General features: G+C 41.1%; 1 protein-coding gene across 1 annotated transcript in view; it reads right to left on the bottom strand.

Annotated features, from left to right (window-relative positions):
• LOC122563231 (plakophilin-1-like) overlaps nucleotides 1-22,193 on the bottom strand; it is a 60,522-nt gene that overhangs the window by 5,565 nt on the left and 32,764 nt on the right. The window contains exons 5-12 of the mRNA XM_043716830.2: nucleotides 20,544-20,751; nucleotides 18,480-18,645; nucleotides 15,453-15,570; nucleotides 13,085-13,255; nucleotides 12,280-12,456; nucleotides 3,741-3,894; nucleotides 2,601-2,787; nucleotides 304-388 (exon numbers count right to left, since the gene is read on the bottom strand). Of these exons, the coding sequence (XP_043572765.2) occupies nucleotides 304-388; nucleotides 2,601-2,787; nucleotides 3,741-3,894; nucleotides 12,280-12,456; nucleotides 13,085-13,255; nucleotides 15,453-15,570; nucleotides 18,480-18,645; nucleotides 20,544-20,751 (1,266 nt within the window). The remainder of the gene's footprint in view (nucleotides 1-303; nucleotides 389-2,600; nucleotides 2,788-3,740; nucleotides 3,895-12,279; nucleotides 12,457-13,084; nucleotides 13,256-15,452; nucleotides 15,571-18,479; nucleotides 18,646-20,543; nucleotides 20,752-22,193) is intronic.

Raw genomic sequence — 22,193 nt, 5'->3', positions numbered from 1 at the left:
GTCTTCCTAAGTATCTGTTGTACCTGCAGGCCAACCTTCTGCGATTCATGCACAAGGACACCCAGGTCCCTCTGCATCATGCATACATAATGAATACCTTGTTAGTTAAACTCACATCTGCAGAGAAAGCAGCAGTAAGGAAAATCCACCACTTTTTGGCTTCAAGACTGGAACACCTATCAAATCCACCACGCATTAGCATGTTGGTGGATACATAAAACAATTTTTCGCATATTAAATCTTCATGGACAAAAAAATTCCATCCAATATATTTCAAGCAATATCCAAACACTTTGTACATACCCTTTTGAAGAAATTCTGCAAATCTTTCTGCGCCCACATTTCATAGAGGAAGAGACAGGCAGCTTTACCAGCTGAGGGGTAGGCACTATAAAAATGAAGCAATAAAGCTTACAAATACAATGTAATTTAGATATAAGTAATTCTGATCAACACATCACACTGATATACTGGTGTGGAGTTTCTCATGATGTTTGATCAGATACCAGTTTATTCCAGAAAGAAATAAATAAATGGTCACTAATGCTCAGGATTTTACATTGTCTGGTTTAAAAGTTTATCCATGTAAAGTATTCCCCCCACAAAACTGGCCACATCCCAATGACAGCAGCAAGCTTTAATTGAGTGCTGGTCACAATCTTATGTCTCAAAACGTTGATGAAATAGTTATTTGAAGCCAATTTAAAAATATGATCAAGAGTATTAAATCCATCAATTGAAGAATGATTCAAACCTTGGTAATCACTCTGTCGTGCTGCTGGAGAATGAACTTGTTTCTTCACAAGACAAAGTGACTATACTGCCTAATTGCACTGATTGATAGGAGCCATTACAGGTACACAATCCTTTATCCAAAATCCTGAAATCCGAAAAAGGTCCAAGATCTGAAGTTTGTCTCATGAAGTTTCTTTTGTCCATAACAAGGTTGCTTGATGTGTAAACAGCTAACCCAACTCCACACCCACTCGACCCACGTCACATCTGAGTGACGTGGGGCCGTGGCCTAGCACTGGCAGGCATCAATTCTCTCTCAGCGCTCATAGTACTCAGATGTGAGTCTGCTGTTTGGTGAGATATTTAAAATTTCACCGTTAAACTGTCACTTATTCCAAAACCTGAAAAATTTTGAATTCCGAAAACCAGCTTGTCCCAAAAGTTTCGAATAAAGGATTGTGTATCTGTATAAACAGGTTTGCGGTGAAATTTAGTGGAATTTAACCTCGGCAAAATTGGGGCATCATGTAGAGACTGGCTAGACTGAAAGGTGCATGTAATTTTCTTAGGAAAGAGGATCCCCTGCTTGACTACCATAACCTTGGAAGTGATTCAAAAACCCAGAGAAGCAGGAATTAACTAGTCACAGCCTTTAGGTCCGAGATAAGATAGCCAATGTGGAAAATTGTTTAATAAATTCCTTGCCACTGAATTTTTGATTAGATATCATTTTAAGGTTCAACAATGGTGTATGAAATGCTCACTGATTCCAGAACAAAAACACTACGAGACACAGTTCCTCAGTGAAAACAAAGCAGAAAAAAAAAATGCATATATTTAGCACAAAGCAATTTTGTCTGAATTTGCATGTTGTGGTCAGAGTTCTGTCAAAGGATGAACAGCTGTGAATCAATTCCATGTTACCATCACATCAAGAATAATGGGAGAACTACTGGCGTTAGAGGGCCAATAGAAGGCCCTCCAACAAAGGCAAAATACCAGGCTCAATAGCCCAGCTGGGAGTTGCCAATGCAGATAGGATAGAGCAAATACAGAGGGCATCAAGATACAAGTGCTCTCTGAAGCTTTCTTGGAAAAGGTAATAATAAAACTGGCCACAACTGCTGGACTGCCACTGAGGAAGGGAGACCTTCCACTGAGTGGCTGTGAAAATGAACATTGCATGTTTGCAGCCACAGAGCTGGGTTGGGGAATCTGCCACGTGACAATCTTTCCTGCAGAATTCAACTCTGGAAGTAACCACTCCATCATATTTCCGAATGAATACAAGTTTCATTATTTAAAATCGGAAGAAATATGATTTGCCATTGCCTCAAGTTGTGCAGTTATAAGTTATTTGGTTTGAGGGATGGAAAATTGCATTTAGTGTTAGGAATTGTGTTGTAACATCAACTTACAACAGGTAAGACATGGTACCCAATCAGCTCCAAACTGGAACAGCCTTTCTTGCTTATTAATACAGTCTTTTGCATCTTTCTTTTGAAACAGAGATGAAAAGAAAATAGCAAAACAAGAAAGATGATGGATCAAATAGGGAGGAAAATAAACACCAACACAGTATTATAAGGAACAATGGCCTCATTCATCACAGCAATATTAATCTATTATTCAAAACAAACTTAAAATCAATTTTGTTAGGCAAAATCAAGTTTTCAATTAACGTCGGTTACAGGGTTCACAAAATTATGTTGTGAAAAACACAACCAAAAAGTAAAGAGACTGAGAAGCATCAAAGCATTAACTCTATAATTGACATACTGTCATATTCAAATCACAATGGTTCGAAGGAGGATTTAAAAAGCAGTTTAGTTGCTATAATAGGTAAAGTACTTATGATAATGTACCTGGATTTACTGAGGCTCATAAGATTATTCAACATCGAACCCTGTAGTACTGTTTTTGCTATGGCAGTATTATTGGGCACCAGATTTCGCATAATATTACAGGCGGAAGCAATGGTGTCATCCGAAGTCTTGGAGCTATTACCTCCTCCAGGAAGAAGTCGTGCTAACTCTGGCAATGTCTGAGATGCTGAGAGAAAGTTTGAAAATTGGTTAATTACGCACATCTTTATACACTATTAAAATCTCAACGTTGGCTCGACCAACTCTGTCATGTTCTCCCTATTTTATTCCTGCATCCAATACCACCTTGTGTTTTATAGCGGAGTACATTTCACATGGACATAATGAGCATATTGCTCAAGAACAGTATTAAACCATGGTGTGCAAACAATTAGAATCTAAATGCTATGCTTTTTATAATTATTCTGACAGACAGTTGACCTGTTAGATCATATTTTAACTGTACAGTAGCTGGGTCAAGTGATCATTTGCTAATATTCCCATGGTGTCACTCAAGGTTTATGAACTAGAAATGGTAACTGGTTTAGACATTCTGCAGAGTTTTCCACTCTCCTGCTATAACCTTTGTAGAAAGCTTTAGTGGAAGCCCCAGAGAAAAACTGATGGAATTAAAAAGACTCCTGTACAGAACATTGTAGCAGGAGTGGATCATTCTCAGCCCCTCATCTGTGTTCCAAAATTTAACAATTTTAAGGTTTGATGTATACCTCAATCTTACTTACGCACTGTTCATCCAGATTCCTCAAAACCTTACAGTAGAAAACTCTATCTACTACTACCTTGAAAGTTTCAATGAATACGCAACCACAGTCTTTGTGGGAGGTTGTTCCAAACTTTCATTTTATTGACAGCAGGGGTTTAGGTGGTGGTAATGTCACTAAATGTCAAGGAGCGAAGGTTAGATTCCCTCTTTTGAAAATGGTCATGCTTTTGCTACCACCTTGTTAACCAATTCTGGTATTACAATGTAGAGCAACCATCTCATGTAAAGAGATTTTTCATAAAGTCACTTATGGAAATAGGTAAGACTGGCTGGTATCAGCTCTGGTGAACAATGCCGAGCAATGTCAGTCTTGGTTGGCACACGCTTTGTGAGAGGACTAAAAACAGATGCCTCACCCAAATCTGGTTGAAGACTATTGTGCCTGGACATGTTGTTCAACAATGAAACTGCAGTTTTCTGTATGTCTGGGTTGCTCGACTGGAGAAGGTTGGCGATCCGAGGGAGTGCCCTTTCTTTGTTCACTATGTTTGAACTCATCAGGTATGATGACTTGAAAAGAAAACCAAAAGCAATTGAATATTTCCAAAACTATATTTCCACTAAGCACATGCTGATTTGCTGATAATTTAGATGAACATTAATAGTAAGCTTTAAAAATTGATATTAAAATAGGAAATCTGCATCATATCATACAGAAAGTACAATTTTCATTTTTGTGTTTAATAATTTGACTAATTGACAAAGCCTCATTTTGGACGGGATTACTTCAGCTTCCATAGAAAGGACACCCAGATCAGATAAGTCCATAAGATGTAGGAACAGGAGGCCATTCAACCCCTCATGCCTGCTCTAACATTCAATAGAATCATGGCTGATCTGACATTCCTCACATTCACGCTCCTGCATTTTCTACATAACCCTTCATTTCCTAAAAGATCAAGAATCCATCTATCTATCCCAGCCTTAAATTGACACAAGTACTCTACCCCTACAGCTCCCTGTAGCAAGGAACTCTGTGATTCTCAACTTTGAGAGAAGAAATTCATCCTCACCTCAGTCTTAAAAAAAAAAAACACCCTTTCACCTGGGACCATGCCCTTGGGTCACAGACTCTCCCATCAGGGGAAACATTCTCTCAGCTTTTACCCTGTCAAGCCACTAAGGAGCGTATGTGTTTCAATGAGATCACACTCTCATTCTCCTAATCTTCAATGAGTCGAGTTCCAAACTGTTTAGCCTTTGCTTATAGAACAATCCCTCCGAGTGAACCTTGACTGAACTGCCTCCAGTGAATAATACTACTTTTTTAAAAAATAAGGGGATCAAAGCTTGTTGCAGTACTTCAGATGTGATCTCACCAGCACCTTGTGCAGTTGCAGTGAGACTTCCCTACTCTTATACTCCAACCCCCTTGAAATAAGGGCCAATATTCTGTTGGACTTGCTGATTACCTGCTGCACCTGTGTGCTACTTTCTATGTTTCACATACAAGATCTCCCCAAATCCTTTTGTGCTACAGCTTTCTGCAGGTTTTCTTCATTTAAATAACACCGTTCTTTCGTTCTCCTTTCCAAAATGAATACTTTCACATTTTCCCCACACTTTATTCCACTTACCAACTTCTTGGCCACTCACTTAGCATACAAATATCACTCTGTAAGTTGTCTGTATCCCCCTTGCAACTTGCCTCTCTACTAATTTTGAGTTGTCATACACGCAACATTTGTGTCATTCCTCCAACTCATTAATATCTATTGTAAACAGATTCAGTCCCAGCACTGACCCCTGTAGAAACCAATAAGCTGAAAAAACCCTTATCCTCACTTGCTGTGTCTTGTTCATCAGCCAATTCTTAATCTATGTCAATATACTCCCTCCAACATACTTTATGACATAGCCTTTTGAGAGGTAGCTTATTGAATGCCTTTTCGAAGTTCAAATACATCACATCTACCTGTTTCCCCCTATCACTCTGGTTGAGACTTTCTCAAAACAAATTCTAATAAATTAGTCAAATGTGATTTCCTTTCATGAAGCCATGCTGACTCTGCTTGATTAGATTAATGATTTTCCAAATGTATAGCTATTACTACCTTAATAATTGATTCCCAACAATGGATGTTAAACTAATTGGCCTATAGTTACCTACTTTTGTTTTGCTCTCTTTTTGAATGGGGGTATCATATTGCCAGTTTTCCAAATACTCTGGTACTTCTCCACAATCCAAAGATATTTGGCAAATTTCAACCAATGTATCCACTATCTATGTAGCTCTACCTTTTATGATCCTACAATTCCATCCATCAGGCCAAGGGCTTTATCTATGTTTAGCCCTATTAATTTGTCTAATACTACTTCTATGTTTCCAGAAATGCTCCCTGACATCACCCTAAATAACTTAGCTCCAATATAAGACTGGGTCTCCTTGTACTGTATTCCTTTTCTGGAAGCAATAGTCTTACTCCATTCTTGTTAGCAAGAATGAGGGCAGCATGGTGGCACAGTGGTTAGCACTGCTGCCTCACAGCGCCAGAGACCTGGGTTCAATTCCCGCCTCAGGCAACTGTCTGTGTGGAGTTTGCACATTCTCCCAGTGTCTGCATGGGTTTCCTCCCACAGTCCAAAAATGTACAGGTTAGGTGAATTGGCCATGCTAAATTGCCCATAATGTTAGGTGAAGGGGTAAATGTAGGGGAATGGGTCTGGGTGGGTTGTGCGTCGGTGTGGACTTGTTGGGCCTGTTTCCACACTGTAAGTAATCTAAAACCCTCAAATAGACTGACCACTTCATTGTGTCTGTAAACACCTCTAGCTGCATAGCCCAACAGCTCAGTACCCTTCCAATGCTGGCCTGTTTGCTAGCTGTGATTCTCGTGCAGTGGATGAGGGTGCCCTTAGAAGCTAAGATTCTAAATTTCAACTACAAACCCCCTTCATCCTTCAAAGACACATCATGCAGTCATCTTCTTTAACAAAGTTTTGGCTATCTGTCCTAATGGCTCTGGGTTAAATTTTGTGTAATACTGTAAAGGGTCTTGGAATATTTTGCTTTGATGACTTAAGTTGCTATTGAAATGGAAAATTGGCATTTTAAAGATGAGGTCAAATGATTTAACCAGGATTTCAGAGATTAGTGACAAATGCTTATGACATAACTGCTGGGATGAAAGAGAAGAGAATAGTTGGGCATCAAAGTCTGGTGAGGTCTATGAGGAGAGGATGAGGTAAGGCATTGTAAAAGTTTTACAGTGAGTTACATGTATTGGTGGTATGGAGAACTGTCCTAGGACTAGGAGGGCTGAGGGAATGTGGAACTGTAGTTTTGTCAAGTGAATGTTTTTTGGAAACATTAAAATTTCTGGAGGGCAGAGGCTTGGAAGGAAGGACATCAGTGGATTACTGTCAAGGTGCAAAGAACTTGGACCAAGGTTTAGTGGCCAGGAGGCAGACTGGATGAATGTTGGTGAGGAATTTGTTAAATAAGTTCAATAAATTTTTCTTTATCAAAAATATGCAAATGTACCTACAAGAGAAGGAGCAAAACTTGACCTTCTCTTGGGGAAATAAGGCAGGGCAAGTGATAGAAGTATTAGTGGGGAGCACTTTGGGACCAGTGATCATAATTCTATTAGTTTTAAAATTGTTATGGAAAAGAATAGGCCTTATGTAGAAATTAAAATTTTAATTGAATAAGGCAAATTTTGAAGATACGATACAGTAACTTTCAAAAATTGAATAGAGTGAACTGTTCACAGTGAATGACTGGCAAATGGGAGGCTATCAAAACTGAGATAACAGAGTCCTGAGACAGTATGTTCCTGTTAGAGTGAAGAGTAAGGCTGGTAAGAGTTGGGAACAATCGCTAAATAAAAATATTGAGGTTTTGGTCAGGAATAAAAAGGAGACATATGCTATAGACAACTGTGATCAGGTTATTCTCGTGAAGAGTGTAAGGAGTGTAGAGCCGTTCTCATGAGGGAAATCAGGAGGCCAAAAAGGGGAGATGGGTTTGCCTCAGCAGATGAGCTTAAGTATAATCCAAAGAGATTCTACAAGTACATGAAGAGCAAAAGAGCAACTGGAGAAAGAATAGGGCCCCTTAAAGATCAATGCGGTCATCTATATGTGAAACCACAGAAGATGGGAGAGATGCTAAATAAATATTTCAGGTCAGTTTTAACTGGATGTTAGGGAACTCGGGGAAATAAATATTAATGTCTTGAAAACAGTTCATATTATAAAAGAAGTGCTGGAGGCTTTGAAGAAAAACATAAAGGTAGTCAAGTTAGGGATGAAATTGCAGGGCCACTAGCAGACACTTGTATTACCTACAGCCACAGGTGAGGTGCCAGAGGACTGGAAGGTGGCTAATGTTGACCCTTTATGTAAAAAAGGCTGAAAGGAGAAGCCTGTAGACCAATGAGTCTGATATCATTGGTGGTTACGTTGTGGGAGAGGATTCGGGAGATAGGATTTACATGCATTTGGAAAGGCAGGACTGATTAGGGATGGTTAGCATGGCTTTGTGTGTGGGAAATCTTGTCTCACAAATTTGATTGAGGTTTTTCAGGCTGTAACAAAAATAATTGAAGGCAGAATGATAGATGTTGTTTACATGGACTTCAGCAAAGCCTTTGACAAGGTTCTACATGGAAGAGTAATTAGTAAAGTCAGATCACATGGGATTCAGAGTGAGCTTGCCAATTGGATACAAAATTGGCTTGATGGTCGGAGACATGGGTTGGCGGTGGAGGGTTATTTTCGACTGAAGGCCTTTGACTAGCAGTGTTCTGCAGGGATCGGTGTACAGTCCACTGTTATTTGTCATTTATATAACTGCTTTGGATAGAAATGTAGGAGGGATGATTAGTAAGTTTGCAGATGACACCAAAATTGATAGTATAGTCGACAGTGAAAAAGGTTATCTAAGGTTACAAAGAGATCATTGCTCAATTGGGCCAATGGGCTGAAGAGTGGCAGATGGAGTTTAATTTGGATAAATACAAGATATTGCATTTTGGTAAAGCGAACCAGGGCAGGACTTACACTGTTAATAGTAGGGCTTTGGGTAGTGTTGTCGAATAGAGAGAACTAGGGGTTCAAGTATATAGTTCTTTGAAAGTGGCATCACAGGTAGACAAATAGTTAAGGTGTTTAAACATGCTTGCCTTCATTGCTCAGCCCCTTGAGTATAAGAGTTGGAATGTCATGTGATGTAAGGGATGTTGCGGAGTCCTTTTCTGGAGAATTGTGTACACTCTGGTTACCCTGCTGCTGGAAGATTATTATTAAATTGGAAATGGTTCAAAATAGATTTGTCAGAATGTTGCAGGGACTGGAGGGTTTGAGTTCTAAGGATAGGCTGGAATCTTTTTCACTGGAGTGTAGGAGGTTGAGGGGTGACCTCGTAGATATTTATAAAATCATGAGGTGCATTAATCAAGTGAATAGCAAAGGTCTTTTCTCGAAGGTGGGAGAGTTCAAAACTAGGGGACACATTTTCAAGGTGAGAGAGGAGACAGTTATAAGGGACCTAAGGGGCAACTTTTTCATACAGAGCGTGGTTCATATGTGGAATGAATTTTAGATTAGATTAGATTAGATTAGATTCTCTACAGTATGGAAACAGGTCATTTGGTCCAACAAATTCACACCAACCCTCCAAAGTGTAACCCACCCAGACCCATTCCCTTACCCAACATTTACCCCTGACAAGTGCACCAAACACTATGGGCAATTTAGCATGGCCAATTCAGCTGACCTGCACATCTTTGGATTGTGGGAGGAAACCAGAGCAACGGGACGAAACCCACGCAGACACGGGGAGAATGTGTAAACTCCACACAGACAGTCGCCCAAGGCTAAAATCGAACCCGGGTCCAAGGCACTGTGAGGCAGCAGTGCTAACCTTTGAGCCACCATACTGCCCCTGAACTGCCAGATGCAGGTATAGTTACAACATTTATAAGATATTTGGATAGTGTATGAATAGGAAAAGTTTACAGGGATATGGCCAAACGCAAGCAGGTGGGACTAGTTTAGTTTGGGAAACTTGGTCAACATGGACAAGTTGAGGTAAAGGTAAAAACAAGGAATGCAGATGCTGGAAACCAGAGTCTAGATTAGAGTGGTGCTGGAAAAGCACAGCAGGTCAGGCAGCTTCCGAGGAGCAGGAAAATAGACGTTTCGGGCAAAAGCCCTTCATCAGGAATAGAGGCCGTGTACCTGCAGAGTGGAGAGATAAATGAGAGGAGGATGGGGGTGGGGAGAAAGTAGCATAGAGTACAATAGGTGAATGGGGATGGGGATGGAGGTGATAGGTCAGAGACGAGGTGGGGGAAGGTAGCAAAGAGTACAATGGGTGAATGGGGGTGGGGATGGAGGTGATAGGTCAGAGACGAGGTGGGGGAAGGTAGCAAAGAGTACAATGGGTGAATGGGGGTGGGGATGGAGGTGATAGGTTAGTGAGGAGGGTGGGGTGGATAGGTGGAAAGGAAGATAGGCAGGTAGTACAGGTCATGGGGATGGTGCTGAGCTGGAAGGTTGGAGCTGGGGTGAGGTGGGGAAGGGGAAATGGGGAAACTGGTAAAATCCACATTGATGCCATGTGGTTGAAGTGTTCCAAGGCAGAAGATGAGGCATTCTTCCTCCAGGCATCGGGTGGCGAGGGAGCAGCAGAAGAGAAGGCCCAGGACCTGCATGTCCTCAGCCGAGTGGGAAGGGGAGTTAAAATGTTGGGCCACAGGATGATGGGGTTGACTAGTGCAGGTGTCCCAGAGATGTTCCCTAAAGCACTCTGCTAGGAGGCATCCAGTCTCCCCAATGTAGAGAAGACCTCATTGGGAGCAACGGATACAATAAATGATATTTGTGGATGTGCCCGATCCCCAATGCCTCATCTTCACCATGGATATCCAATCCCTCTATACCTCCATCCACCATGACTAGGGCCTCCAAGCCCTCAGTTTCTTCCTCTCCTGACATCCCCAACAGTACCCTTCCACCGACTCTCTCATTAGTTTGGCTGAATCCTCCCACTTCCTCCAGACCAAAGGGGTAGCCGTAGGCACCCGTGTGGGCCCCAGCTATGCCTGTGTCTTTGTTGGCTATGCAAAACAGTCCACCTTCCATAGTTACACCGGCACCACTACCCACCTCTTCCTCTGCTACATTGATGACTGCATTGGCACCACCACGTGCTCCCGCGAGGAGGTTGAGCAATTCATCAACTTCACCAACACATTCCACCCCGACCTTAAATTCACCTGGACCATCTCTCTGACATCTCCCTCCCCTTCCTGGACCTCTCCATCTCCATTAATGACAATCAACTTGACACTGACATGTTTACAAACCCACCGACTCCCACAGCTACCTGGATTACACCTCTTCCCACCCTATCTCCTGCAAAAATGCCATCCTGTATTCCCAATTCCTCCAACTCCACTGTATCTGCTCCCAGGAGGACCAGTTCCACCACAGAACACACCAGATGGTCTCCTTCTTTAGAGACCACAATTTCCCTTCCCATGTGGTTAAAGATGCCCTCCAACGCATCTCATCCACATACCTCCCCCCCCGCCCTCAAATCCCACCCCTCCAACCGTAACAAGGACAGAACCCCCCCGGTGCTCACCTCCACCCTACCAACCTTCGCATAAACCACATCATCCGATGACATTTCCGCCACCTCCAAACAGACCTCACCACCAGGGATGTATTTCCCTCCCCACCCATTCCCGCCTTCTGCAGAGACCGTTTCCTCCGTGACTATCTGGTCATTTCCACGCCCCCCCCAACAATCCACCCTCCCTTCCTGACACCCTCCCCTGCCACCGCAGGAATTGCAAAACTTGCGCCCACACCTCCTCCTTCACCTCCAACCAAGGTCCGAGAGGAGCCTTCTACATCCATCAAAGTTTTACCTGCACATCCACCAATATTATTTATTGTATCTGTTGCTCCCGATGCGGTGTCCTCTACATTGGGGAGACTGGACGCCTCCTAGCAGAGCGCTTTAGGGAACATCTCCGGGACACCCGCACCAATCAACCACACCGCCCAAATGTGGCCCAACATTTCAACTCCCCCTCCCACTCGGCCGAGGACATGCAGGTCCTTGGACTCCTCCACCGCCGCTCCCTCACCACCCGACGCCTGGAGGAAGAACGCCTCATCTTCCGCCTCAGAACACTTCAACCCCAGGGCATCAATGTGGACTTCACCAGTTTCCTCATTTCCCCTTCCCCCACCTCACCCCAGCTCCAAACTTCCAGTTCAACACTGTCCCCATGACCTGTACTACCTGCCTATCTTCCTTTCCACCTATCCACTCCACCCTCCTCTCTGACCTATCACCTCCATCCCCACCCCCATTCACCTAGTGTACTCTTTGCTATTTTCTTCCCACCCCCACCCCCCTCTCATTTATCTCTCCACTCTGCAGGTACCCTGCCTCTATTCCTGATGAAGGGCTTTTGCCAGAAACGTCGATTTTCCTGCTCCTCAGATGCTACCTGAACTGCTGTGCGTTTCCAGCACCACTCTAATCCAGAAACTGGGGTGAAGGGTCTGTTTCCGACTTGTATGACTCTATGACTCTATCGCATTACGATTACTACTTGCTAGGAGATCTTTTACTTTGGAAATAATTTATTCGAACTGCCTCATTACCCATAACCAGACCCACGAAAGCCTGTTCCCCAGCTGGCTCCAAGACATATTGCTCTAGGAAACTCTCTAATGAACTCTATAAATTCATTGTCATAACTACCATTTCCAACTTGATTGATCGGATCAACATGAGTTCTGATTTCAGAGTTAAGCTGGCCAAATTAATACCCTGACTTCTCATTTTTTGTGTGTCACAGAATACGGTCTTGTTAGTTCATTTTAACAATTCCCTCTTCATCCTGCTATCAAAACTTTTTGTACCATTTTGTTGCTGGCGGTAAGGTTCTGCAGAGCTCCAGCACAAGCTTCCAATGTGGCATCAGACTTGGATTTACCCAAAAGGGATGTGTACATTTTGATTGCTTTTGAATGTGACAGGTTGTTAACACCTTTAGGGTTGTCATCCTCTTTCGGGAAAGGCATATTATCTAAATCAGGCTGTTGAAGGGAAAAAAAAATTAAAAAAAAACACAAAATTACAGAAAGGTCAATATAAACATTTAAAGGATGGCTTATCATTTTTGTTTGCAGTGACAGCATATTGCTGCTTGTGGATTGGTCATCTGATTCTCAGTTCTATTAAAGCAGAAAATCAGATGCGGTATAAAACTGGAAAGCAAATTCATAAACTACAATTAGCTGCCCACTCTGGAACTCTCCACCCCATAAAAGGTGCTGAGGCTAGGTTGATTAAAAGATTCAAAATAGAAATTGGTAGATTCTTATAAACAAGAATATTAAGAATTCCAGAATTAAAGGGGACAGCTGAAATCAAGATACAAACATGGCTTAATCTAATTGAACATCAGAACACTATTGAGGGCCTGAACAGTTTAGCTCTGTTCTTACATTCTTAATGTTCAGAGGTAACTTGTTAAAAAGACGAATGAAATGTATTCTATCTATTAATTCTGCTGTGAGTGCACTTTATTGTAGTGCAAAGGATTGGTGAAATTCAAAACATGGGAAGCTAGACTTAAGATTTGAGGCATTAAAACAGATCAGAATTTATTAGAAAATTGTAAAAGCAATACTAGCAGTAATTCTCGGAATTGATGCCAGTTACCTCATCAAACTGATCACTTCCAGGGCTGAAACAGCCCACGGAGGACTTCTTTGTTGTTCTGTTTTGGCTTTGCACATTTCCTTTCGCATTAATGTGGCTGAACACAGCTGGTACTTCAGTATCCAAGTGGTATGTGAGGTTATGTAGGATGCAGACACAGTTTTCAACAGACTGTCAGAAATTTAAAATGTATTATAGAATTAATAAACAAAAGGTTTATGCAATTAATGTTTATTATAACAAAGACTTGTAAGATCATACAGTACAACATTGTCAACATAAAGTAACAAAAGCTTCACTCAGATTTTAACAAATTATATTGGAATATAAAGTATTACATTGTGTTCACCAGCTTGTATGGCATCAGAGATAATCATATCAAGACCCAAACCCTTAATTTAGTTCCATAAAGTGAGCCTTTGAGACATTGTCAAAATAAATCCTCTGTCCTGTACAGTTATCTATTTGAGGCTTTTAAAAATGACGGAACTATTCAATGCAATAAGATAAAGAGGTTACTTCTGTTGGTGGGGAATTCAAAACAAGGGATACAATCTTAAAACCAGGGCTAGGCCATTTAGAATGTAAACAAACTTATTCCTCTCCAAGAGTACTTCCATGAATGTTATGACCATTACCACTGTCAAGGCTTGAAATGAATTGATTTGTATTCATTGAAGGTATAAAAGGATATGGATCAATTAGAGTTGAGGTACAGATCTACCATGATTTTAGTGAATGAAGGAATGGACTCAACATTTCTAGACAGTGTCAACTGAAGAGGAAGCATTGGTTTAAATTACTTTGCTAAGAGAGTCAGCAGTCTAACTTGGAACAGAAAGGAATTAGAACCAAGTGTTACCGATAGGATTACTGCTGGAAATGATATTCTAGTGCATTTTAAATAATATATGGGACTATTGTTACATGGAGGGTCAGAAGATAATGAAGAGGCTGTGCCTTTGCTGAATGAAATAAAACAAATAATTTATAGGAAGCCCTTGTTTGCAATGCTGGATCCCAAGTTTGTCGTCTCCAGCCAGTTGAACTGGCCCCGTCAACCCTCCATTTTCCTAGAAGCGACAAAGAATGCCAGCGAGCATCCACCATTAACAGGCTTCAGCCTGATCATTTAGTTAGCACTGCCTCCTCCGATTCCTGTATTTATGAGGAAAGCAGTCAATGTTATGACAGAAAGAACCAAGACGACTGGTGTGCTATCACCTCCCACCAAAGCTCATGCTTTTCCACTCTCCCAAATACTTGCAAAGTTTTCCCTCACTTGCTATCACTTGCCCGAACCCTAATACCATTTAGCCTGCATGCCCTCTGTGCTGCTCACTCACTCAAGACAACTCCCCAGCAGTACGAAAAGTAACTTCTGAGTGATCCACTTTCACCACCCTTAATGCCTGCCTCTCTCACATTTCATGAGGGAAACAGCCCTCAATAGGACAGAAATAGAGCCATGATGGGAGAACATCCTGATTCTGACTTCTCTGAATGCTGACTTACTAGGCCAGGATGCTCTGAGTGAAGGCTATACTCCTTCACTTGACTGAGACCTGCTGAAAACCACTGGGTGGGATGCTCTTTGGAGGATAGGTTCACGGTCAATGGGCCAAGTGGCCGCTTCCTCCACAGTAGGAATTCTTTAAAACGATGTAGTAAAATACTCCTGACAGAGAGATCAATCTCACTAGAGTTCTTGGCTGTTTCTACTACAAATGTTATCATAACTCACATCAGTCAGAACCTTATAACATTCCACCTGAAATTTTTTTTTAAACAGAGTTCAAAAGTCACCGTCTGTCACGATGAAATTTAAACCCATGTCCAATGAACATTTATCTGGACTGTGGAGTTCTAGCCTCGTGACTTTACTGCTATTCCACATTCTCTCTCTCCCAAATAAAATGTATCCTTGTGCTATTGAAATAAACAAAAGTCTCTTTGTTAGTGTTACTCACATCAAAAAATGCTGGCTTTTACATGCACAAAGTTAATGATCAATTTTGGTACAATTACAGAAGAGGTAACAAATTAACCTTAGTTTTCCTTTGTCTGATTTCTAGCCTTAAGCCTGCTTTACACATTAATTATGTAGAGAGTTGGCAAACAAGTAGGTTCTTCATTACAAGAAAGCCACATGTCATGTTTCTTCACCTTGTTCCCTGTAAAATGGGATAACTACAGAAACCCAGAAAACAAAATCAGAATTTGACAATTTCACCCCAACTTTTCTAGCTGGAGGAAGACAGCTAGATGGTAAGTAGTTATCGGGTTCTGCTACGTTTTCAACATTTAGTGATTAAATATAAATGTGCAAATTTATCATAACTAACATGGTTCATGATTATGATTTTACCTTTGCATCAACTTGGTTTGCATTGATACACGTTTGAGTATAAGTCATGAGAGAATCAATTAATCCATTGCAGTTGCGCATCAACTGCCGACCCTCTTGGCCAGCAGAGCTCAGGTTCCTACAGAACAAGATTTACATGATGTCATATGATTTATTTAAATTAATTCCCTGGTGCAGAACACCAAAAAAGGCAAGAGAGAGATAGAGGCAAGAAAGATTAAATAAAGCTTAAAGTTATAATTACAATGATATGATGTTTCAAAAATAAAAGATTGCAGGAGAAAGAAACATGAATCAGCTGACGACTTGAAGAATCCAGCATTTTAGTGTCTCGAAGAAATAGAGTAATAGAGTCTTACAGTATGGAAACAGATCCTTTGGTCCAACTCATCTATTCCGATCAAGTTTCCGAAACTAAACTAGATCCATCTGCCTGCATTTGGCCCATATCCCTCTAAACATTTCCTATCCATGTACCCGTCCAAATGTTGTAACTACAGCGGGATCTACTACTACTTCTAGCAGTTCATTCCACAAATGAATCACACTCTGTGTGGAAAAAGTTGCCCCTCAGGTCTCTTTCAAATCTTTCTCCTCTCAGCTGAAAAATATGCCTCCTAGTTTTGAACTCCCCTACCTTGGGGAAAAGACATTTGCTATTCACCTTTTCTATGCCCCTCAATTTTATAAACCTCTATAATGTCACCCCTCAACCTTCCACGCTCCAGTGAAAAAACTCCCAACTTCCACTCGTAACTCAAAGCCTCCAGTAACAGTAACACCCCAATAAATCTCTGCACACTCTCTAATCTAATTACACCCCTCCTATAGCAGGGCAACCAGAACTATACACAACACTCCAACTTTTACTGTAACTGTACATGGTGGTGGTGAGACCACATCTGGAGTCCTGTAACAGTTCTGGTCCCCCTATTTAAAGCGAGATATCTCCCCGTTATTGGCAGTTCAGACAAGGTCCATTTGGGGGGCTCCCTGTATGGAGGGACTGTCTTATGCCCTCTCTCATAAGACAGTCTTTGAATTTTGAGAAAATGAGAGGTGATCTCAGTGAAGCATGTAGGATTTTTAAAGGAGCTTGACAGGGTAAATGCTGAGTGGATATTTCCCCTGAAGCGAGTGTCTCAGAAGACAGGGCATAGGATAAAACGGTGCCAACTTAAGGCTGAGATAAGGAGGAATTCCTTCTCTCACAGGATCGAGTGTCTTTGGAACTCATTGGCACAAATATGTCAATGAACACACAAATGCTTACTTTCTTGTTTTAACCCTTACTAAGAACTATCTGAGTCTTTACTTCCCGTTTTAGCTTCAGGAATGAATGATGCTCAGTTTGGCTGACTGAACTATGCAGTTGATATCAAAATCAATTTAATTTCTAAATCAACAGCAACCAACTGAGTTAGTGAATTAAATCTAACCAAATCAAGAAAGATGGCACACTACAAGTTGTGCACTAAGCATTATTTAATCATTAACAAACCACAGTTCAATTTACTTATGAACAATGAAGAGTCATTCATTGATGTTATGAGTTACTTAGCAATTAAATACCAAACTGTTAATAGACAGAGGGTTTAACATTATAAAATGTGCATTGGCAATTCATTGGATCACTAAATCAACACTGATAACATGCTCCAAAGGTGAATGATAGCATCTCTGAACAGGCTGATTAAAAAATAAAAAATTTAAACTAGACGGACTGACTCTGATTGGTTGGGCATTGTCCCAAGAAACTGCACCAGAAAATTACTGACACCTATTTTATTGAATTGAGGCACAACACTGTGTTTGTCACTGACAGGATGGTGCTTTTAAACACAAAAGACATTCAGCATCTCACACAAATGGGTAATGTATGAAATAATGTCAATCACCTATGCTTGACATTAGTAATGCTAAGTATACAGGCTGCACATCCTAAAAAACTGACAGATCATATCAAACAGTATATCTCTTTGACAACGAACAAGGTACAGATCATATCTAGCCAGCCCAAGTTTACAAAGCTTTTCATCATTTATATAAATGATTTGGATGTGAGCATAAGAGGGATAGTTAGTAAGTTTGCAGATGACACCAAAATTGGAAAGGTAGTGGACAGCAAAGAAGGTTACCTCAGATTACAACAGGAACTTGATCAGATGGGCCAGAGAGCTTAGGAATGTTAGATGGAGTTTAATTTAAATAAATGTGAGGTGAAGTATTTTGGAAAAGCAAATCTTAGCAGGACTTATGCACATAATGGTAAGATCCTAGGGAGTGTTGCTGAACAAAGAGATCTTGGATTGTAGGTTGATGGCTCCTTGGAAGTACAGTCGCAGGTGGAGAGGATAGTGAAGAAGGCATTTGGTATGCTTCCCATTATTGGTCAGAGTATTGAGTACAGGAGTTAGGAGGTCAACATGTTTTATGTTTTGACATTTTTGGGTTTCTGAAACTGACAGCACCTGCACATATTGCCTGCCCTTCTGGGTAGGTCTAACTTTGTGACACTGGACTCCTGTCACAAGAGAACAATTTTTTTTTTCACTTTTCCACTCCTGTTACTAATGCACTGAAGTATTCACCACAAGGATTTAAAAACTTTGTTTCAGTTTACATAAACAGATCTTTACAGGGCCAAGATCTACTTAAAAACTCAAAAATGAAATATCCTTCCCTTCTTAATGCACAATATAGAATTATAGAGGTGTATGAAACTTAAAGCATCATTTAAATCATCATTTTTCCACTTTAGAACAAGTTCCAAAACAATAATACATAGATGTTAACCCCTTAGCCTTCACCACCCTCTCTCACATCCCAACCCCATACTTCCACATGTTGGCTAGTTTCAGAAAGGAATTGAAGTTGTGAAGACATGCAATTACCTCCAACTTTTAATATTCCAGAGCTTTGAAATATCTAACTTTAGGGAAGGAGGCAAATTTCTTTAAAAAATAAAGTTACTGCCATCAAGAATTGAATCTTATGTCCCCACCAGTGGAGTCATGACTATTATACCTTAGACATCCTGTAGCATTGTAGAAAACCTCAGGATCATTGATTCTCGGATTTCCATATTCCTCAGAAGTATGGGGAATAATTACAGACTCAGTCAGGGCTGGCAGGGCCTCCTTAATCAAGACATCCTTGAGCTCATCACATGATGAAAGATTCCATAAGAGTCCTAATAACATGAAAAATAGTCAGCAAACTGAAGATGACATGTACAACCTGAGCCAATGGTTCAGAAAGTAACATTTTTTGTCAAATCCTCATATTACCTCTCATGCCTAATTCCTAAATCTTAACTTATTTCAGGTCACTTTGATGAAATAGAGATCGTAGCAAAAGACCACCAATAGCCTGTACACTCTCAAATTTTAATCCTACAGAGAAAATCAATTAACAGCATCCTATACGATGATTCACAGTGGCAAACTCTTGCAGTTTTACATTTATTTTCTTCATCACTCAAAAATGGTCAGAGAAATCTTCAAGCAAAATTCAACTAAAATAGCTGTATAGGCTAAGTGTATAAGTATCTGTGTAAAAAATAAAAATTGGGCTCTTAATGGCACATCATCTCACAGAGAGCATGCAGGTTAATCGATCTTCCGGATAGGAGTCTTGGTGCCAGTTGTTTGAGGTCATACTGCCTCATTTTCAGTTTCTTAATGCAACTTGAAAATGGGACAGTGAAACTTCAGAAAATTCAGGAAACGTAACCCAGTGCTATTACAATGGTATTCCTTTGTGATCTCCTTTGTATCTTTCTCTTCATTCTGGTCTTAGACTGTAGGAGGAGCTACACCTTAAATACAGTCGGAGTGTTATTTGTCCACTTAATAAAGCATCCTTCACAATATTTTCAAGAAATGTATTCTAAAAACATATCTAGCTAGGAGATGAGAGGGCGGCACGGTGGCACAGTGGTTAGCACTGCTGCCTCACAGCGCCAGAGACCCGGGTTCAATTCCCGCCTCAGGCGACTGACTGTGTGGAGTTTGCACATTCTCCCAGTGTCTGCGTGGGTTTCCTCCAGGTGCTCCAGTTTCCTCCCACAGTCCAAAGATGTGCAGGTCAGGTGAATTGGCCATGCAAAATTGCCCGTAGTGTTAGGTGGGTTGCGCTTCGGCGTGGACTTGTTGGGCCGAAGGGCCTGTTTCCACACTGTAATGTAATCTAATGTAATCTAATCTAATCTAAAAAAATTCTAGTGAACACCCCTGGCATCAGAGCAATGAAATATGCATATCTCTGATGCGCTCAACTCCTGACTCCTCAAAGCTGTTCCACAGTTTACAAATCTTAAATCAGGATTGCATGGGAGTGTGCACTACTGACCTGCACAAACAAACCCCAAAGTTTGCCAAGGCACACTAATTAAATTGATCTGATCTCCTTTTAATAGGCTCAATAGCCATTCCCTCCAGCAGTGAACGTACATAATTATTAACAAGAGACCTTTGCACAGTCTCCCATAGTTCATCCATTACATTTAAAAAATTGTGAGCACTTTCATACTATAGGCTAGTAGCAGCCTGGAACATTATTGAGCGGGTGAGGGTATAACTGGTGATGCCAGATTGACTAAGTCCAATTGTGTTCTATCACAGTTCAAATGTTAGAACAGTTAAACTTAAGGTAATGAAGACTTGGACTGCTCTGTCTGAGCAACGCATGAGGCAGACAGTGTGAAAATGGTGGGAAAAGTCACAAGGGAGTGCGGTACTGGGAGTGGTTACTGCAGGTTGGTTGAGAGAGTTTGGGAAGGAAGAGGTTGAGTAATGAAAGGACACAGGAATTTGAGAAAGATGTTGTTACAAGCATGTACTTGTTTGCTAAAATCATTGAGAATGGGAAATTACAGACCGAGTAGCCAAGGGAAGTTATCCCAGTGTGAAAGTTATCCCAGTGTGAAAGTTAACATGGGGCTCGGGATTGTGATAAACGACAAAGAACTGAAATGTGAGACAGGAAGGATGGATAAAGAAAAGAAATGAAATATTTAAATGGCAAAGGTTGCAAAGTAATAGGAGGTCAGAACTATTCCAAGAAGTCTTCCAATTAAACAATTTATACCAGTTATTTGCTTCTGTGTTTCCAGATCATTTGTTTCTCTCAGGATCTGAAGGATTGGTTTGATCCCACCATTTTTCTTCACTTCAAGCTTGTTGTTGACATTCTTGTAAACCGCATTTCGAAGAGCTCCACAGACAGATTGCTGAACGTTGTTATTTTTGATTCCCAAGAGGTTGATCAGTTGAGGAATCGCTTTCATTTCAGAAATCTAGAAACAATATTTATTTAATCTAGCTGGCTATGTCATATCATGTTACAAATTACATACGATGACAATTATAAAGTTGAAGGGTCTCACAATTAAACAGTAAAGAGTCATTAAACTCCAAGTGCTAACACTGTTTTCTCCTCAGTTGCTGCTGGGTTTCTCTGGCAATTTGTTTTAGTTTTAATCACTGAATAAGCTACCAAACAAGGAAGCAATCAATCCCACTTGCTTAGAATATTGTGTTTAGGTCAAGCCTCTCAGTTAGCAATATCTTAAGACCTTTTTCCCAAAATGTTGTGGTGAAGTCCAAAAAGATAAAGTCACCACTGTCCTACTGAACCTCATTAGAGAGATGACTAGTGGTGGTTTAACCTAAGGGTCATGACATGTCAGGTGAGGGAAAACATTGAGAAGGTGGGACCTTCATGCTAACCTTAGCCAGTATAGAAATTGAACCCAGGCTATAGACAGAGTCATAGAGATGTACAGCATGGAAACAGACCCTTCGGTCCAACCAGTCAATGCCGACCAGATATCCCAACCCAATCTAGTCCCACCTGCCAGCACCCAGCCCATATCCCTCCAAACCCTTCCTATTCATATATCCATCCAAATGCCTCTTAAATGTTGCAATTGTACCAGCCTCCACCACTTCCTCTGGCAGCTCATTCCATACATGTACCGCCCTTTGCATGAAAAAGTTGCCCCGTGGGTCTCTTTTATATCTTTCCCCTCTCACCCTAAACCTATGCCCTCGAGTTCTGGACTCCCTGACCCCAGGGAGTCCAGAATTTTGTAAACCCCTATAAGGTCACCCCTCAGCCTCAGATGCTCCAGGGAAAACAGCCCCAGTCTGTTCAGCCTCTCCCTGTAGCTCAGATCCTCCAACTCTGGCAACATTATTGTAAATCTTTTCTGAACCATTTCAAGTTTCACATCTTTCCGATTGGAAGGAGACCAGAATTGCACACAATATTCCAACAATGGCCTAACCAATGTCCTGAACAGCCGCAGTATGACCTCCCAATTCCTGTACTCATTTTTCTGACCAATAAAGGAAAGCATACCAAACGCCTTCTTCACTATCCTATCTACCTGTGACTCCATTTTCAAGGAGCTATGAACCTGCACTCCAAGGTCTCTTTGTTCAGCAACACTCCCTAGGACCTTACCATTAAGTGTATAAGTCCTGCTAAGATTTGCTTTCCAAAAATGCAGCATCTCATATTTATCTAAATTAAACTCCATCTGCCACTTCTCAGCCCTTTGGCCCATCTGATCAAAATTCTTTTGAATTCTGAGGTAACCTTCTTCGCTGTCCACTACACCTCTAATTTTGGTGTCATCTACAAACTTACTAACTGTACCTCTTATGCTCGCATCCAAATCATTTATCTAAATGACAAAAAGTAGAGGACCCAGCACCGATCCTTGTGGACTCC

Source organism: Chiloscyllium plagiosum, unplaced genomic scaffold, assembly GCF_037043375.1.
Source record: "Chiloscyllium plagiosum isolate Xiang-an unplaced genomic scaffold, Cpla_swu_hap1 HiC_scaffold_26, whole genome shotgun sequence".
Lineage (NCBI taxonomy): Eukaryota > Metazoa > Chordata > Chondrichthyes > Orectolobiformes > Hemiscylliidae > Chiloscyllium > Chiloscyllium plagiosum.
The sequence above is the reverse complement of the archived record's forward strand: the minus strand, read 5'-3'. Positions and strand labels throughout refer to the sequence as shown.